Source organism: Lissotriton vulgaris, chromosome 5 (assembly GCF_964263255.1).
Source record: "Lissotriton vulgaris chromosome 5, aLisVul1.2, whole genome shotgun sequence".
Classification (NCBI taxonomy): Eukaryota; Metazoa; Chordata; class Amphibia; order Caudata; family Salamandridae; genus Lissotriton; species Lissotriton vulgaris.
The window spans coordinates 1,395,607,791-1,395,624,727 of NC_141693.1; the positions used below are offsets into that span (position 1 = coordinate 1,395,607,791).

General features: G+C 45.1%; 1 protein-coding gene across 1 annotated transcript in view; it reads right to left on the reverse strand.

Annotated features, from left to right (window-relative positions):
* MOV10 (Mov10 RNA helicase) overlaps positions 1 to 16,937 on the reverse strand; it is a 360,143-nt gene that overhangs the window by 19,836 nt on the left and 323,370 nt on the right. Inside the window, exon 21 of the mRNA XM_086923342.1 lies at positions 2,479 to 2,600. Coding sequence (XP_086779468.1) covers positions 2,479 to 2,600 — 122 coding nt within the window. The remainder of the gene's footprint in view (positions 1 to 2,478; positions 2,601 to 16,937) is intronic.

Sequence of the window (16,937 nt, forward strand, 5' to 3'; positions counted from 1 at the left end):
AATGATCGCCAGAAAGGAAATATTTGTACAAGTATATTTTTTTTGCATGCACTCGGTCATTACTAGAAAGAATATCTCTGCATATATCTACACATTTTTAACTACAGCTTTTTCTTTATCCAACACATTAAACTGATTCAGAAATCTTTTTTTGCAAAAATGATTTTCTGGTTTAATTTTACTCCGCAGATTCTGCTTTCAGTCTTTAGGGCTGAAATCATACTATATCTTTTGTGTGAAAAAAACACAAAGACGTCTGCAGTTAGTGGTTAGAGTGATGGCGTGAACACTTATCAGTTCAGAGTTCCATGATCTTAGACAGGAACTCTGCCTTTGGGCTCATTCCTGTCACAGAACTCCTCTGACTTTCAATATTCCTATAATGTATGCAATAGTTATTTTATCCTACTTATTTCCACACTATTCGTGTGAAAGAAAAATTGATCTTTTATCATTTACCAACATGTTTTCATACATAAGCATTTGAATGTGGGCATCTGCAGCAAGTATGGTTTACATACCAGACGTGGGATAATTTTGTTGTATTATCGATGCGTTCATGGAGTTACTAATTCTTAAATTACACCTGTTAAAAAAGGTACCAGAGCACAACATACCATGCCTTAGAAATATATGCTGCATTTTTAATTGAATGCCAGTGCTTACTACCAATGGATCTCAAATAGGTATCCTTTGACACGTGAGGTTGGGGAAATTTATTTGCATAAAGGGCACAAACTGGAGGACCGCACATCGCCGACCTACAAACTGCTGGCGAAAGCTGAAACCCAAAGTGCAGCCATAAAAGCATTTACTTGCCACATTTCCTGAAATGCGGGTCTGGTAAAAGTGTTGATTTAGCTGAAAGGCTAGTATATTGGCAAAGCAGATGTTCAGCATTTCTCTAAAAGGAGAATGCTTTGGTGGCAGAGGGCTTGAATTAAATCTATTTCATGTTTCGCAAGACACCTTTTGTTTTTCTAATTGGACCACGCATCGCCGTCTTTAGGAAACAGACACCCTGACCAGCAAGAGGTGGAATGGCTTCCCCCGATTTTATTTTCAAGACAACAAACTGCAGATACAGCGACCAGCCCTCCTCCTGTCTCAGGCATGGTAATGCCAGCAGTAAAAATTCATGATTTTTTGGGAAAAAAGTATTGGAATGACTTCATGGGAACACAGATCTAACCCACTTAAACATCACAACAGAATGCAATGAAAGACCCCATGAAAACCAGCCAATGGGACACTCTAAGCCAGATAGCAAAGTCCAAAGTAAAATGATGAGTAGATTAGTTCCAAGCTAACCTTAGTTTTGTCGATGTCAAACAATAGCAACGTTGGACATAGAAATAGGATTTTGCCTTTTGTCATGCCAAGAACAGTCAATGCCCCATGGTTTAGGGTGCAGAGTTACAAGAAAGACACTTGGGTGTGCAGCATCTTGAAGGATCTCCCACCAAAGCAACAGGCCATAGGATTTTCCGGCGTGGTATCTAATTTAATCCAAACAGGGGCATTGTCCAATGGCAGGCCTCCGTTTCATGAGGCCGTCCGATGGCAGAAGGGGCGTGTTTTCATGCCCCTTCTTGTTTACAAGAACTCTCGCCTGCAGCAGCGCATGCGTTGCAACGCAGGCTTCGACCTAAAAAGGCCCCTAATGTAGTTACTTATTTCTGTGGAGGTGTCGGGATTACTACTGTGGTATCATAGGAAGCAAACCATCTTCTGCGCAATACTTGGGTGTTGATCAGATTGCTTCAACTGCTATAGTAGATCATTCGTGAAACAACTAATGCACCGACCTGGTACTATAATATTGACAAAGCTTCCAATTAAATCTTTGGTGACCCTACCACAATGTTGCTGCTCCTGAGTTTCAGAAAGAGAAGGGAAATCCAGAAAGAAAATGACTCTTAAAGGATTTCCCTTCCCCCACAACGCTCCCCTGGCATGACGTCATGCTGTAACTTCTCTACTACTGAGAAGTGAGCAGTGTGAGCAGCGCACATTCATGTGCCTGGTGCTGTCTCGAAACGGGTATCTATCAGGCTTTGTTTTGCTCCATGGCACTGTTTTTCCGGACTGCAGTGACAGCAAACAGCGGTCATTGCAGTCCGGGGGAAAAAACGGGCAGTCTGTGTCAGGGTTCAAAACAGAGCCCGATAGACACCCGTTTCGAGGCCCCCTGAAAAAAACTGCTGGTGCTCAGACCCCTTGAGACCCGGCCCACTTAAAGCCCTGATTTGCACTATGAACAAGGCTGTCAAATGCAAGTTGGCAGTTGCAGAAAGTCAGTCAATGCCAGATCTTCCTGGTACTCACAAACAACATAAACGACTCCCATTTAAATTCAATGTGAATTTCTCCTCTATTGATACTAGGCATTTTCAAGGTTAGTTAACCAACAATCAATACTTCAGTATGAAATAACGTGACGGCATGTTTACTATGTTACAACGCACTAGGTCTTACCTGGTGGCTCTGCATTTAAATTTAGAGAAGTCAATCGTGCTGCAAGATCATCCTCTGCCAGGTCATCTTCCTGGTATGGGAACCCAGCATAACCTCCATTATCGCTGCAGTATTTAAGAAATCTGTTGAAGAAAAGATTCAAAATATGTAATATAACCAACCCATGTTCCTGGCATCCTTACACAAGGAAGGTCCACCTATTTACAGTACTCTGATTGCTGGCAGGAACATGCAAATAAAACTGGCTACATCATACCACAGAAAAGCTCAGTTTTGCTCAACAGCAAATAGAATATATGACATGCCTATAATCAACAATAAACATAAGCTTCATGTTAAGCTTTTACCCCAGTGTGTAGGTACTGACTGATGTAGTCTGTAAGCAAACATGTTGAAGCACCAAAGTTTTATACTCCTGACTTTTTATGAAATCACGATCATCATCAACAAAAGGCCTTGTCAATTTGAATGGTACTTGAGAAATCAAAGATCAATATCTCTCAAAGACCATTTCCATGCTGCATGGGCCTTATTACGGCTTTGGCGTTCTTACAGCAGATGGCGCAATGTGCCGTCCACTGTAGAACCACTGGCAATAATGCCACTGACACAATATAGGGCTCAGAATAGGTCTCAGAAATGTATGCCCATGCTCAACCCTTTGTAGCTTGCAGGCAGGTTTAACTTCAAAGACAGATATGTAAAGCATTTAAAAACACCAATTCAGAAGATAATTAAGACAACACACAATAAAATCCATCAGCAATTTATAAAAATAGGAAATATTTGTAATCTTTAAAATGACACCAAAACGACAAAAATACAATGCAGTTAACCAGAGACATGAATTTTTAAAGATTTAACACTATATAGCACATAGAAACCTATAACGCCTATCAAGTCGAGCTAGACCGGGACAAAGTCAAGTTACAGGCCGACCGCAATGGAGCCCTGCATTGCTACCCCTCGCGGTAGGTCTCGGTCAAAGTTTTTACCTTCTGACTTCGAAACCTTTCTGGAGCTTTTTTGTCTTGGAGTCCCTCAAAGCTCTCAGCCAGTCCGGATTCGGTGAGGGTTCACCGGCTTATGGAAGTTAGACTTGCAGAGCTTTCCAATGGGACGAACCAGGGATCCTGCCCGGCTCGCAGTTGAAGGAGGGTGGCTTGACTCTCGCTGTTGGGTTGGTTCCAGTCACCTTTTCTGCGTTCAGATTTAGAAAGGTTCATGAAGCGGTTTCTCCCAGCCTCTTCACCAGGCTGGATTCAGTGACGTTTAGCCGGCTTGGGTTTCCACCAACTTCCATTCAAACTCTGGAAGTCGGACCTCAGGAGTTTTTAGCGGGACGAACCTGGACGGCAGGCAGGCTCGCAGTTGTGGGTCGACGGGTCAAGTTGGTCCACTTATGGAGCTTTTTTTCAAATTTGCTCCAATCTTCTTCAAACATCTGTAACTTCTTCCTGAAGTTCCTTTGACGATCCCAAAGCGTCCAAAAGGTATGCAGAGGGTCTAAAAGCTCCAAGATGGTCCTTGGGAGTTTGGGACTTCAATTCCCACAATCCACTTGGACAAAACTCTTACAAATGCACTGGTATTACTCCAGGCTAGGGATTCTTGGTGTTGATGGTCCAGGTGAGCTCTGTTAGCATATAGCTTGCAGGGAGTCCACTTTTTAGTCCTTCTGAAGCAGGTTTGATCCACAGGGCTGTAGTTCCAGATTGTGCAGCAGGTGCAGTCAGACTGCAGAGCCTGGTTGGTGCAAATCAACCTCAGGATGGAACATTCTTCCTTTAGTTTTAAGCAGCAGATCTGCGAGGTACTTCCCCTCTCAGATACCTACTATACAGTGTTCTCTGGAGTCACACAGGAGGGCACTCCTGTCCAATGAGGTGCAGGACAACACCCCAGCATGACCATTTCCTCCAAAGTGTGGCACACTGGTCTCCCAGAAAGCACTAATTCTCCAAAATTCAATATAGCTAAAGTCTCAGCAGTGAGGCAAGAGAGATCTAAACCAACCTCCAAGCTGGCTCATTTCTATATTGTGACAGTCCGACCGCCAAAGTCACAATACTGCGGGCGGGGCTGCAGTGTGGAGGTGGTGGTCAGACTGGCACCATGGGTTCAGCAGTCCTATGGACCTCCAAACTCTTAATAAGGCCCCACGTTTGATAGATTAGTGACTTTAAACAAAAAACTATTCAAAAATAAAGTGGACTTTAAAATGGAGCCCCATTTTTATTTTATTCATCAAACATGGATAAGCTTCGATGTTCATAAACGAGCAATAGTCTCTATAGACATGGTCACTTGACCTCTGTTACCCACCACAACTGGCGTGTACTAAAGAAATGATGGATGAAATGCTTGAAGTAATCTCAGCCACTGGTAATTACTCAGGCCACATTCCAGTCCATCGTTATTTTGCACACAATGCCACTTCAGTTTGGACACATCCATATGCATATCAGTCATGTTCCTGCTCCAATCAGAACAGTCCATTCTGAACTGCCAAGCCATTGGTAATTAGCACACCATGCCAAACCTGGCCCATGAACCCTAATAAGAGGGAAACTGGCCCTGGGTTGATTGTGCTTTGCTTCAGGGAGGTCCTGGCCTGAAAGTTCAGGGTGGAGTGTTCCACTGGAGCAGGGTCAATACTGATATGCATGGGGGATGAGCTACGCGAGGATCCAAGATGGACGCGTGAGCACAGGGCTCCCGAGACAATTTCCGCCTTCCGCATCTATCCTGCCACATATCCTGATTTTGACGACGGGTTCTATTAGCTGACGCCCTGCTGGCATGATATCTCTTTTCAGAAATTGATTTGGCCGCTGGGAACCGGACTCTCTGCATCTTGGAACTTTGTGGCCTACACCGATGAATCTCCGCGGCCTCGAGTCTCTGAAGTACCCAGGTGGCAATTGAACAACAACGGTCACTAGGACCCTCCTGTCGCCCCTGGGGTACTTTCGGTTTCGTTTTTTGATCATCATCTACTGTGACTCGCTGTCTGTTGCGACTGCTGGCCTTGCCCTGCTGCTGGCCCTGCACCTCTTCTCCTTTTGCCCTCATCCCTCTCTTTACAGGTCGGTTCTGCGGGGAGCCATTCTCACCAGATCTCGAACGGCCCGACTGGGCTCGTTACCCACCATGACGGGCAGGTCGGATAGTGAGAAGAGAGCCACCAGAGGTGCATTCCGAGGGGGTGTCGCCCAATCCAACACTATTGATCGCTTCGCCCGCCCGAAGGGATCCCCTGGTGGAGCGGGTAAAGTTTCGGATGAGACTGGAGATGGCTCTCCTGTGATGGAAGACTTAACATTGCGGGATGTCATGGGCGCCATTGCCGGTGTTAAGACCTCGATGGGCCAGCAGTATGAGACCTTGGCTTCGAAGATAGACACGGTTGCGATTGAAGTCAACCTTATCAGAACAGACCTCGCAAAGACTAACGAGTGGGTCAAGTCGCTGGACATTAAGACAGCAAGCCTCACGACGGATGTCTCTGATCTACAGACGGAGGTTCGTAATCTTCGATCGTCAAATGACTTGTTCGCCTGTCGGCTGGACGACTTTGAAAGCCGGGCTAGGCGCATCAACGTTCGCATCATCAGTGTTCCGGAAAGTTCCTCGGAGCTCTCCACGGATCTTTTGGTGGAGGATCTTGTGCTGCATCATCTTGCACCTAAGGGACTCAGCAGCTTTTTTACCGTAGAGCATGCCCACAGAGTCCCAGGTGGTAGGCCTAAACTGGGCGCCACACCAAGACCTATAATTGCCAGGATTTTTAATTTTCGAGACAGAGACGCTATCCTGCAAGCCTCACGCACCAATGGACCCACTAAATTTGACAACGCGTCGGTCAGTTTTTACCCAGACTTTACGCAAGCGGTGCAAAAACAACGCATGAGCTTCACCGGTGTGAAAAGGCGTCTGAGAGACATGGGACTAAAGTACGCCATGCTGTTCCCGGCTCGCTTGAGGATCGAATACGCGGAGCGTGTGCTCTTCTTTGATCGCCCGGAGGTTGCCAGTGACTGGATCGATACTTTGCCGGCACACCGTGATCGACAGGAACAATCGGTGGGAGCTGAGGGTGGCCCGGAGGAACGTGCGGAGTGAGTCCCTACCGGCGTGCCACCTATACGGACTTGCAGCGGGGGTTTGATTATTACTATGTACATGACCTGTTGATTACCCGGGGGTGGGAGGGCTCAGGATTCTTCCTCCTCTAGGGGGTCTTTTTCTCTCTTTAGATTAGTTTAATGGGGCGACAGGCACACTGCACGTTGGGGTGGCTTTCGGGTCGAACGCAGGGGTGCAGGGTGGGGGGGGGTGTTTTATGGGTTTTCCTGGGGGTGGGGGGGGGCTTTTTGTTTCTTTATTTCTCCCGAGGTTCTATTTCGCTATGCGCTTTAACCACTGTGCCTGTTTCTCTATGGGGGGAGCACAGCTCATATTCTTGGAATGGGGGGTAGGGGGCTGCGGGTGCTGAGTTGGAATGTCAATGGTCTGGGCGATAGGATCAAGCGGGGGATTGTTTTACAGTATCTGAAACGTCTTTCACCTGATATAGTGTTACTGCAGGAGACACATCTGATAGGAAATGCTTGCCATGCACTGAATAGAAGGGGATACCATTTGGTGGCACATTCAGGAATCACTACTGGGTCAAGGGGGGCGGGTGTCCTGGTCAGGAGTTCCCTCCCCTTGGAGATAGATGGTACTGTGTTAGATGATAGAGGCCGGTACACGGCCATTACGGGTCGCTGGGAGGGGAAGACGATCTCTGTTCTTTCTGTGTATGTCCCACCGGGTTTACAGTCCGTCACATTTTCTGATTTGGGTAGAGTGGTGCTGAACTTCCCTCTGGGCATGTTGGTGGTTGGTGGGGATTTTAACTCAGTTGTTTGTGGTAGTGAGGATCGTCACCCCCCCCCCCCCCCCGGACTCTCTTGAGGTCAGTTATGGATGAGTAACTTCCTGGATGCGCTGGGTTTAGTGGATTGCTGGAGGCACCTGCACCCTAGGCAGGCACAATATACCTTCCACTCGGGAGCACATGGTAGTCTCTCGAGGCTCGATTATATCCTGGTGCCAGTGGTGCAGATGGTCTCTGTGAGAGAAATTCGACACCTTGCTCGGGGGATCTCGGATCACTCTCCTCTCTGGCTCACGATTGATGTCCAACTGGAAGCTGCGGGCCGGGTTGCCCCAATTAACCCCTGGCACCTACGCCATCCAAAAACCAGGGCTGAGGTGGTTAAACGTGTGGACCACTACTTTGTGGAGAATGTTGGGTCTGTGTCCTCTTCAGTTTCCCTGTGGGAGGCCTTTAAGACAGTCGCCCGGGGTCAAGCCCTTTCCCTGATCGCTAGCGCGAGGAAAAGCAAGAATGAGGAAGTGGTGAGATTGGAGACTGAAATGACGTCTCTGGAAGAAGAGCTGAATCTGGGGTCACACCCGAGGGTTTGCATGCTTTGGCCCTTAAGCAGGCCGATTACAAAGCGCTGGTGAAGGATGCGGCGAAGATGATGAGTCGTGAGCAGCAGGGGCGTTTGTATGATGTTGGTGATAAGGCCGGGAAGTTGATTGCGTGGCTGGATAAGAGAGAAAGGTTGAATCGTGTGATGCCTGTTGTGGTAAGAGAGGACTGTGAGCGGGTTGTGGATCCAGGTGAGATAGTCGCGGTGTTCGCACAGCACTTTCAGAAGGTCTACGCGCCGGTCTCGGACAGGCCGGAGGAGGATTCACATTTGCTACTCAGGGATATTGCGCTGCCTAGCCTTTCGGAGTCAGATAGGGAGCTTATGGAGGTGGATTTTTCTACTGATGAAGTAGCGCTTGCTATCCGCTCCCTTCGCTCAGGGAAGGCCTCCGGCCTGAATGGTATCACGATAGAGCTGTACAAATTGTGTCCAGAAAAGATGGCGCCACACATTCGCCAAATGTTTTTGGAATCGCGAGATCTCGGGGTTCTTCCCCGGGATCAGAGATTGGCGTCTATTGTCACCATTCACAAAGATGGGAAGCCTCGTGATCAATGTTCTTCATATAGGCCGATCTCGCTTCTGAACGTCGAGCCCAAAATGTTGGCGAAGCTCTTGGCGAATCGTTTGATCACGTCATCGGTGATTTGATACAACCTGATCAGTCCGGGTTCATTCCTCATCGGAATACAGCTCTCAATCTTCGCCGCCTTCATGGTGTACTGGCAGGGGCGGGGTCACTTCGTGAGTCGGCCATTTTGGTTTCATTAGATGCTTCGATGGCCTTCGACACGATAGAATGGCCGTATTTGTGGGCGGCCCTCGCAAAATTCGGTTTTGGTCCTAATTTTTTTGGCTGGGTCAGACTTCTTTATGAACAACCAACGGCCCAAGTGTTTGTCAATGGTAGGGCCTCGGAGCCTTTCGTCCTAGGAAGAGGCACGCGACAGGGCTGTCCGTTATCACCGCTCCTCTTCGCACTTGCTCTTGAGCCCCTTGCTGCGTGGCTTAGGTGGGAGCCGTCGCTTAAGGGCATTAGTTGGTCCTCTGACTTCGAGGACCGTATATCGTTGTACGCCGATGATATTCTGTTATACCTTACTTCCCCTCGTAAGTCACTAGGAGTGTTGTTTGACGTGTGACGCTCCTTTGGGAGGAACTCGAGTTTGGCCATCAATTGGTCTAAATCCTGCATTTATCCACTCACTGCAGAAATGCCACTGTTGCCCCGTGTCTGTCTGATACCGGTATCGCGCGACGGCTTTAAATACTTAGGGATGTATATTTCCTTGGACTCGATATGAGGGGAATCTGCTCCCGCCTCTCCGCCGGCTTCGGTCCGACGTCACAGCGTGGTGCGGTTTGCCGCTGTCCCCGGTTGGGAGAGCGGCCCTGTATAAGATGATGTCCCTCCCTCGATTTCTGTACGCCCTCCAAAACACGCTTGACTTGGTGCCTGCTAGTTATTTCCGGGAGATCGAGGTCCTCCAGAGAAAGCTGGTATGGGGCGGGCGACCTCGCATTGCACTGGCGAAATTTACTTTGCCCTGGTACGACGGCGGTATAGCATTGCCCGATATAAAACGGTACTATTGGGCGTCGCAACTGAGTGCTATCAACCACGCAATGTATGGTCCGGTCCCGAATCCGGCATTCGAGAGGGATAAATGGCAGCTGCCGGGAGGGGACTACAATAGGGCGCTCTACTCTAGATCGGCGGGGAAAAATCTCACCGGTCCCACTGGGGTTGCGGTACGAGTGTGGGGCGCAGCGACTGCTGCCACGGGATGGACAGACAGGCTGACCAGAGCCACTCCGCTTTATGCGGCGGAAAGACTGGGCTGTCTTTGGACGACGTAGGGATTTGACAAATGGGACCTTATTGGCATTAGTAGGGTAGGAGACCTCTGGGTCAAGGATAGGATCAAATCCTTCGTGGAACTTCAACAAGAGTATAAACTGGGCGATAGAGAGCACTTCCGGTATCTGCAGGTTCGTCGTGCACTTGAATCCGTCTTCCCGATTGGTACCACTATCCCAGAGTCCTCTACCTTGGAAGACAGGGTGCTTGACAGGTATGTCCCTGATAGTACTATCTCCCTCATTTATAAAAAGCTCATCAATGACCGCTCGGATCTTCTTGTGCAGCTTCGTGGAGCCTGGACTGGGGACGGGCTGGATCTGGATGACGAAGATTGGCAGGCCGCGATATCAGGATATAAGGAAGTCGCGATTCCGGCACGTCTCCGGCTGGTGCAATTGAAGATTTTACACCGCGTGTATGTCACGGGTCCACGCCTGATGCGTATGGGTTACTCTATGGATGGGTTGTGTAGGCGCGGCTCTGGTATGCTTGCTACTTTTCTTCATATTTTGTGAGAATGTCCGGACGTGGTGGTGTATTGGAGACGAGTGCATGAGGTTATGGAAGAGGTTACGGGTGTTTCGTTGTTGCCTGAGGCCAGAAGGTGTCTGTTGAACGTGTGGGAGCCGAACGATTATAGTGTAGCGCAGACTCAATGGGCCACCCTCTGCAACATGATTGCGAAACGAGACATAGCCCAGCTGTGGGGGTCTCAAAGGGCACCTCTGGTTTCCACCTGTGAGGAAAACATGGATTGGTGCATGTTCAGAGAAAAAACTGTATACATCGCCCGTGGAAGACCTAAGAAATGGGGGAGGATATGGGGTCAATGGAACTCATATCGTGGAGAGATTTGCACCCCCCCTTTTGTAGAAACCAATGATATTCCTCTGTCCCCATGACCGGACATCCCATACGCCTATATCCTATTCTACTTTACTTGCTTGTTCGCTCCTGGCCTCTTCATTCCCTCCTCGTGTTTCCATATCCTTTTTACATCTGCCTTTAACTGGGTCACTCCCCCTGCTATCTGAGACAGCCACATACATTATAAACGTCACCTCGGAATTTTGTTATGTTTAGTTTTTTCTTTTAAAAAATATAAAATGTGAAACCTTTCATTTATCCTCCCATCATCATAAGAACGCTGCATGGGCATACTGTATCGCTGCTGAACCCCCGGGGTTGTCGGCTGATGAGCTGTGTATTAGTTTTTGATTTCGATATCCACCGTTACTGGCCGGCCCCTGTGGTTGTAGGTCTGTATTTGTCTTACTTTGTTGAAATAAAGGTTTTCAAAAAAAAAAAAATACTGGCTGGTTCTAGACGTTTCGTTTAGATGTGCAATTTGAGGTGACAAATTATTTGTGCAAATTAGTAAATTTAATGATGCATATGGTAGTAAGCAAATGATTTTGCACTCCAAATGATGTCATTATTTCATTTAGAAGGGGGATTAATTATGCAGTATAGTTATGCCACCTTTTTGTGTGAGACACCATTTAAAATAAATGGACGTAGTTTTTGGTGTTCTGCTCATCCTCCACCTGCTAATTTCCCCCTCTCCATCAGTGATCGGCTGTGAGTATTCTCTCCCGACCTTGTCAGCGGAAACACAGATTAGAATTAACTATATAAGCAGTGGTATTAGAAATCATGTAGTGTGAACGAAAGCTTTTGCAGGATTGCCATTTGAATTAGTATGCAGGAGAAAATAATTTTATGAGCTTTTGTTTAAAAAATCTTTCATGTTAGGTCTTACATCTCCAGAGGGTAGTTGCTAAGGACACAAGCAGACAATTTCGCTTACCTGGAGAAATGGGTTAGTACTAAGAATCTTACAATTATGAAGTTGGGATTTTACTATGATTTATAGTTCATTTTTCTGAATCTGAGCCTTCATGGCAAATTATGCATGTTCTCTGTAATGCATGTATTAACAATTTTGCATCAAACATTTTTAAAATTAATTTGGATCTCAAATTTAGCTCCTCTTTAAGGGGTCCCCTGCAATAGGTTGGAGGTTTTGAGCCTTTAATCCACAGATCAAACAAGAAAATACATTCTGGAAATATGCTAGGTTTCGGTCGGTGGATCCTCCTGGGAAGTGACTCGTATTGGCTGTGTGTTCCTGAACAAATTTTGTGTCTTAATATGAATAGGGACAAACTAGGTTTCTGAATGCTTTTTGAAGTAGTTGCGATTATGGATTTCTGTGTTGAATTATTTGGATATGTGATCTTGGGCGCAACTTTGGACTGATTAATATATTTTTCACATTTGTAAACCCATTTGAAGATTTGAGTTGGAAGCCAGATTAGTCACATATTAAAGACGGATATTGATTTTTGTCTGTACCTTAGTGTGTAGAGTGAGGCGCCACTTGCACATTTATAGAGATTGTGAATGAACAGTTTCCTTTTTTTTCTTTTAAGGATTAAAAATGCAACTTGAATCAATGTGCTAACAATGGGTGCACAGGGGGAGGAATATTAACTCAGAGGCAGATTTCTGCTGGTCAGGTTTTGCCTGGCGAAAACGTCTGTGGGTTGTTGCGGTTTATTTTGCTATTCATTTCTGACTTGATTTTTTTTTCATATTGTTCATATTTGAACTTCCATGGTTGGCGATTGAGTTTTACTTAAAAAAATGAATTTTATTCCTTTGTAAATAGACAAATGATTTATTGATTCTAAATGGTTTAAAGTGGTTCCATAATTTCTTTAGTATTCAAAAAAAAGTTGCGCTGTGACTGGTTGTTCAGCCAGGGAGCCACTCTGGGATTGGTGACACAACCACAAAGCCACGTTCTAATTGGTTGGTTGCTGATATAGTCGCGCTGTGATAGGTTCGACCTTTGACAGCGCTGCTATTTGCTGTTGCCAGCCAAGTTTGTTTATAGTTTTTTATTGTGATTTTGAGTTTGTTTTCTGTTTATTTAGTGTAAAACATTAGTGGTGTATTTCCAAAACCTAAATCACAAGGCAATATATCTAAAGAGTCACATTTCAGTGCGAAGCAACTGCAGCATTTATAAAATTATGGTAGGGGTCGGGTATTACACACACGCCTTGATCTCTACGTGGACAATATATATATATATAAATGGATTTAACCTATGGAGAGATCAGAGAAATGGGCATCATAACTTGAAGAACATATATTAAAGATGTATTAGGTAAACCAGAGATTGGGATGCAGTGAAGAAACAAAAATAAAATGAAAGGGATTGATGGAAAGCCAAGGGATATTGCAAGCTTTTCGGAAGTAGGGGTAACTAAAGTGGTAGAATTCCCTTTAACCCCTTCACTGCGGCGGCTATTCCGCCTCAGTGCTAAGGGGGCGGGGCGGACGCGCGGCGGCTGCTTGCTGGTGACGGAACCGCTCCGGCACGAGCGTCGGTTGACCTGAGCTTGTGACGGAGCGGTTCCGTCATGGCCCGCCCTGCTCAATAGAACGTCAGCGCAGGCGCGAAATTCGGGCCGCGCAGGCCCGCCGAGCGGGCCATGACGGAACCGCTCCGTCATCAGCACAGCTCACCCGTAGCTGATGACGGAGCGGTTCCGTCATCAGCACTTAAAGGGTTAAGGTAAGTACATGGAGGGAATTTGGTGCATTTTCCGAGGTCAAGTGCTGATTTGTATCCTTTTAGGCATAATTTTCTAAAGTTGAGAGGTTCCAGCAAAGTGGTATGCAGAAATACATAGGTTGCCACACATTTCCCAATATTATTGACTGATTTGAATGCGTTGTTCGAGATTGTAGTACCTGTAGATTTGTGGTTAGTTTAAGGTTGTTACTGATTTTCCTTTAGGAAATGTTTCAGGTTATATAAATAGAAATGTTGAAGTTAAAACTAATAAAGAGTTGAAACAATTGATCCCAATGCATGAAGAGCATTTAGTCAGTGTTTTTAAGGCTAATGTGTATACTAAAATGATTAGGGAGTATGTAGACATCATGAACATTACCAAGTGCTACATATGTACTTACCTTTCCACATCAGCTAAGGAGGGTTCGACATACATATAATCAGATTTCATACTCATTTTCTTGTAATATTTTCATAGCAATTTTTTATAATAAATAGTTTATTTCTCAATGACAGACTGATTTCAACATGTCTTTAGATAACTTGCTAAGTGATGAGAATGATGGAAGAATTAAATATAGTTAGTATTTGAGTATGATTGCACAAAACAGGCTTACAACCTAGGTTGGAAGAGGATTAGAAAAGCAAAAAGTGAGATATGATAGGCATACTCCTATGGGAAGAAGAGAAAGCGGAATTTGTATGTGTGAAAAATCTTAGGAGTGGAGATCTTTTGTCTGGAGGAGAACTTATTATGAGAGGAATCTACTAGGTTTGTGGAAGAACTGGTTATTTTAACTTGCCGGGACTTTGGGTGGGTTCTAGAACTTATCATATAGATGAGGTGGATGAAGAACATGGCATGGGGAGAGTAAAACGAAGTTTTGGACAGATATTTTAACACTTTTAGGAGCAATTATTCCTCCAATGGGTGCAGCCAAGAATGATATGAATAATAAGACGATTGTCTACAATAGTAGATAGACTTGTAGTAGCTACATAAGGGTCTTTTAGATTAGTAAATTAAAGCAATTAAAGCAATGGTCATGCAGAACAGTCTAACCTTGGATAATCTTTTTGGTGAAAGAGGGCAAACATTGCAATGTAAATAAGGCAAAGAGGTGTTTTACTTTCATACCTGATTAGAGTTGAGTGATTGATTCATTTATTACCAACATAACCAATTTGACTCATGAGATTAGATTGTTGACACAACCAGCATGATGAGAGAGTGAATGTGTAGGAATCGCTTCTTCAATAAAAGAAAGATGTAACCACAAGATTGTAGTTTAAAAAACTGGAAGCTTTATTTCCAATAAAGGAACCCACAACCTATCCAGATGAGCATCAGGTATAATCTGAAACATGCACTCTAAACATTCATAGAATTAAGAATCTCTAAATATTCCTAAATTCTATTAAAGGTATATACTTATTTAACAAACTCTTGAAACAACTCTCTACAGAAGGATAATGGCAAAGGGTAGGATCCTGCGTAAGAGAGTTAGGAAACAGCTTTGTTAAAGTAAGCGAATGGTTAGGCAATAATGGTGGAGGTGTTCTGTAATCATTATTAGCACCTATAATAATTATGATTTGTGCAATTACTCCAATTAACTATAATTATTAGTGTCCAATTAGAAGACATAATCAAGTTAAGAGCAAAAATAAGGCAAACAAATGTCACTGGATGGGGAACCAAAGGACTACTAAGATGAAAGTTTCAATGAACTAATGGCAGATTTTTAAAGCCTATAAATGAGTTTACAATGATTAATAACTAGAGGAAGGTTGTAGATTCTGGATGATAAATTATTTGTCTAAATTAGTAATTTTAATGATACATATGTTTGTAACAGGTGAACTGACGATTTTCCATTTAGAGCGACTTAATGATTCCATTTAGAAGTGTGATTAAAAATGTAGTAAAGTTATGCCACATTTTTGTGAGACAGCATTTATTTTAAATGGATACAGTTTGTTGTTCTGCTCATCTTGCCCCTGCTTATTATCTCCTACCAATCAGCAACCCACTGAGTGGTCCCTTCCAACAATGTCCGTGGATACACAGAGCTCTACGACATAAAAAAATAGGGTATTACAAAACATGTATTGTGAATTAAACTTTCCATCATGCACCCAATGTATAATTTTGAAGGATTTCTGCTGAAGTTTCGATGCAGAGGAACATAAAATTCTATGAGCTATTGTTATGAACACTTTTCATATTATGTTGTACATATCCAGAGTGCAGTTGCTGAGAAAGCAAGCAAAAGACTTCTTACCTTAAATGGGTTTTGTGTAAAAAAAACTTTTCAGAATTGTGAAGTTGTTTTTGATTTGCCAATGCAACCTAACCATGATCATAACATATTGAATTTGCAGTTTTAATTGATATACATAAATTGTGCATAAAACCCCTGGTTTTCAAGGATTGGGAGCGACTCTTTCTCCTACCTTGGGCCACAGCCCGGAACGACCTCCCTCTCCACCTACGGACCTCACCCTCCCTACTGGAATTCAGGAAGGGACTGGCTATTCGACTGAGCCCCGCAGCAAAATCCTCAGCGCCTCAATACCCTCCCGGGGGATTAGTCATGCTATACAAGTCAAGATTGACTTTCCATTTTCCTCCAGAGACTGTCCGATTATTTTGAGACTTTCCTTTCCTCACTTAGGATGCCATCAGTAATATTATCGGTCTAACACTTAAAGTTTAGAGAGATTTAGTTGATTTTGTTATGATTTATGATTCAGTTTTCTGAATCTGAGCCTTCACAGCCAATTATGCATTCTCTCTGTGATGCTTTCATTAACAATTTTGTATTAAACATTTTTAAACTTTTTGATCATGAACTCAGTTTTTGAGTGGTACAAGTTTCTAATTTGACTTTACTCTGCTAAGGTTGTGTCACTGATCAGGAGGGTAGTCTCTTACCCCTAGATCAATGAGAATATTCACAGAGCTTAACTTCCCAAGGTAGACTTTAGGGTTCACATGATATTTTGGAGTTCATGAGATTATTGGGGTTCAGCTCCTACAGTGGGTCCAAACTGAGGTGTCATTGTGTGCAGGACAACAATATGTGGTGTGGTTGTGGTGATTGCCGTCAGATGCCAGGAACCCATTCAATTGCTGCGGCTGCCCGTCCGAGATAAGCAGCTTGTCCCCCTTCCCCTCGTAAGTCCCCCCCGCAAGCCCTGTGAGATGGTGAGCCGGGGGAAGGAGCCGGGGGTAGAGCTCAGGCCGGAGCCAGAGCCGGAGCCGGAGCCGGAGCCAACTGCGGGACTGAATCCCTGTGAGACGGTGAGCCGGGGGCAGAGTTCAGGCCGGAGCGTATCAGCAGGACCAGCGGGACCTCTGGGGGCAGGACGTGGCATGTTATTCAGCCACCCGTAGAAGTTGTATTTTAACCTCCCCGGGCTAAGAGCGGCAATGGCTTTGTAGCCGAGGCCGAGACGGAGCACCTTCAGCATTTGTCCTACACGGCAACATTGCGAGCACTTCACC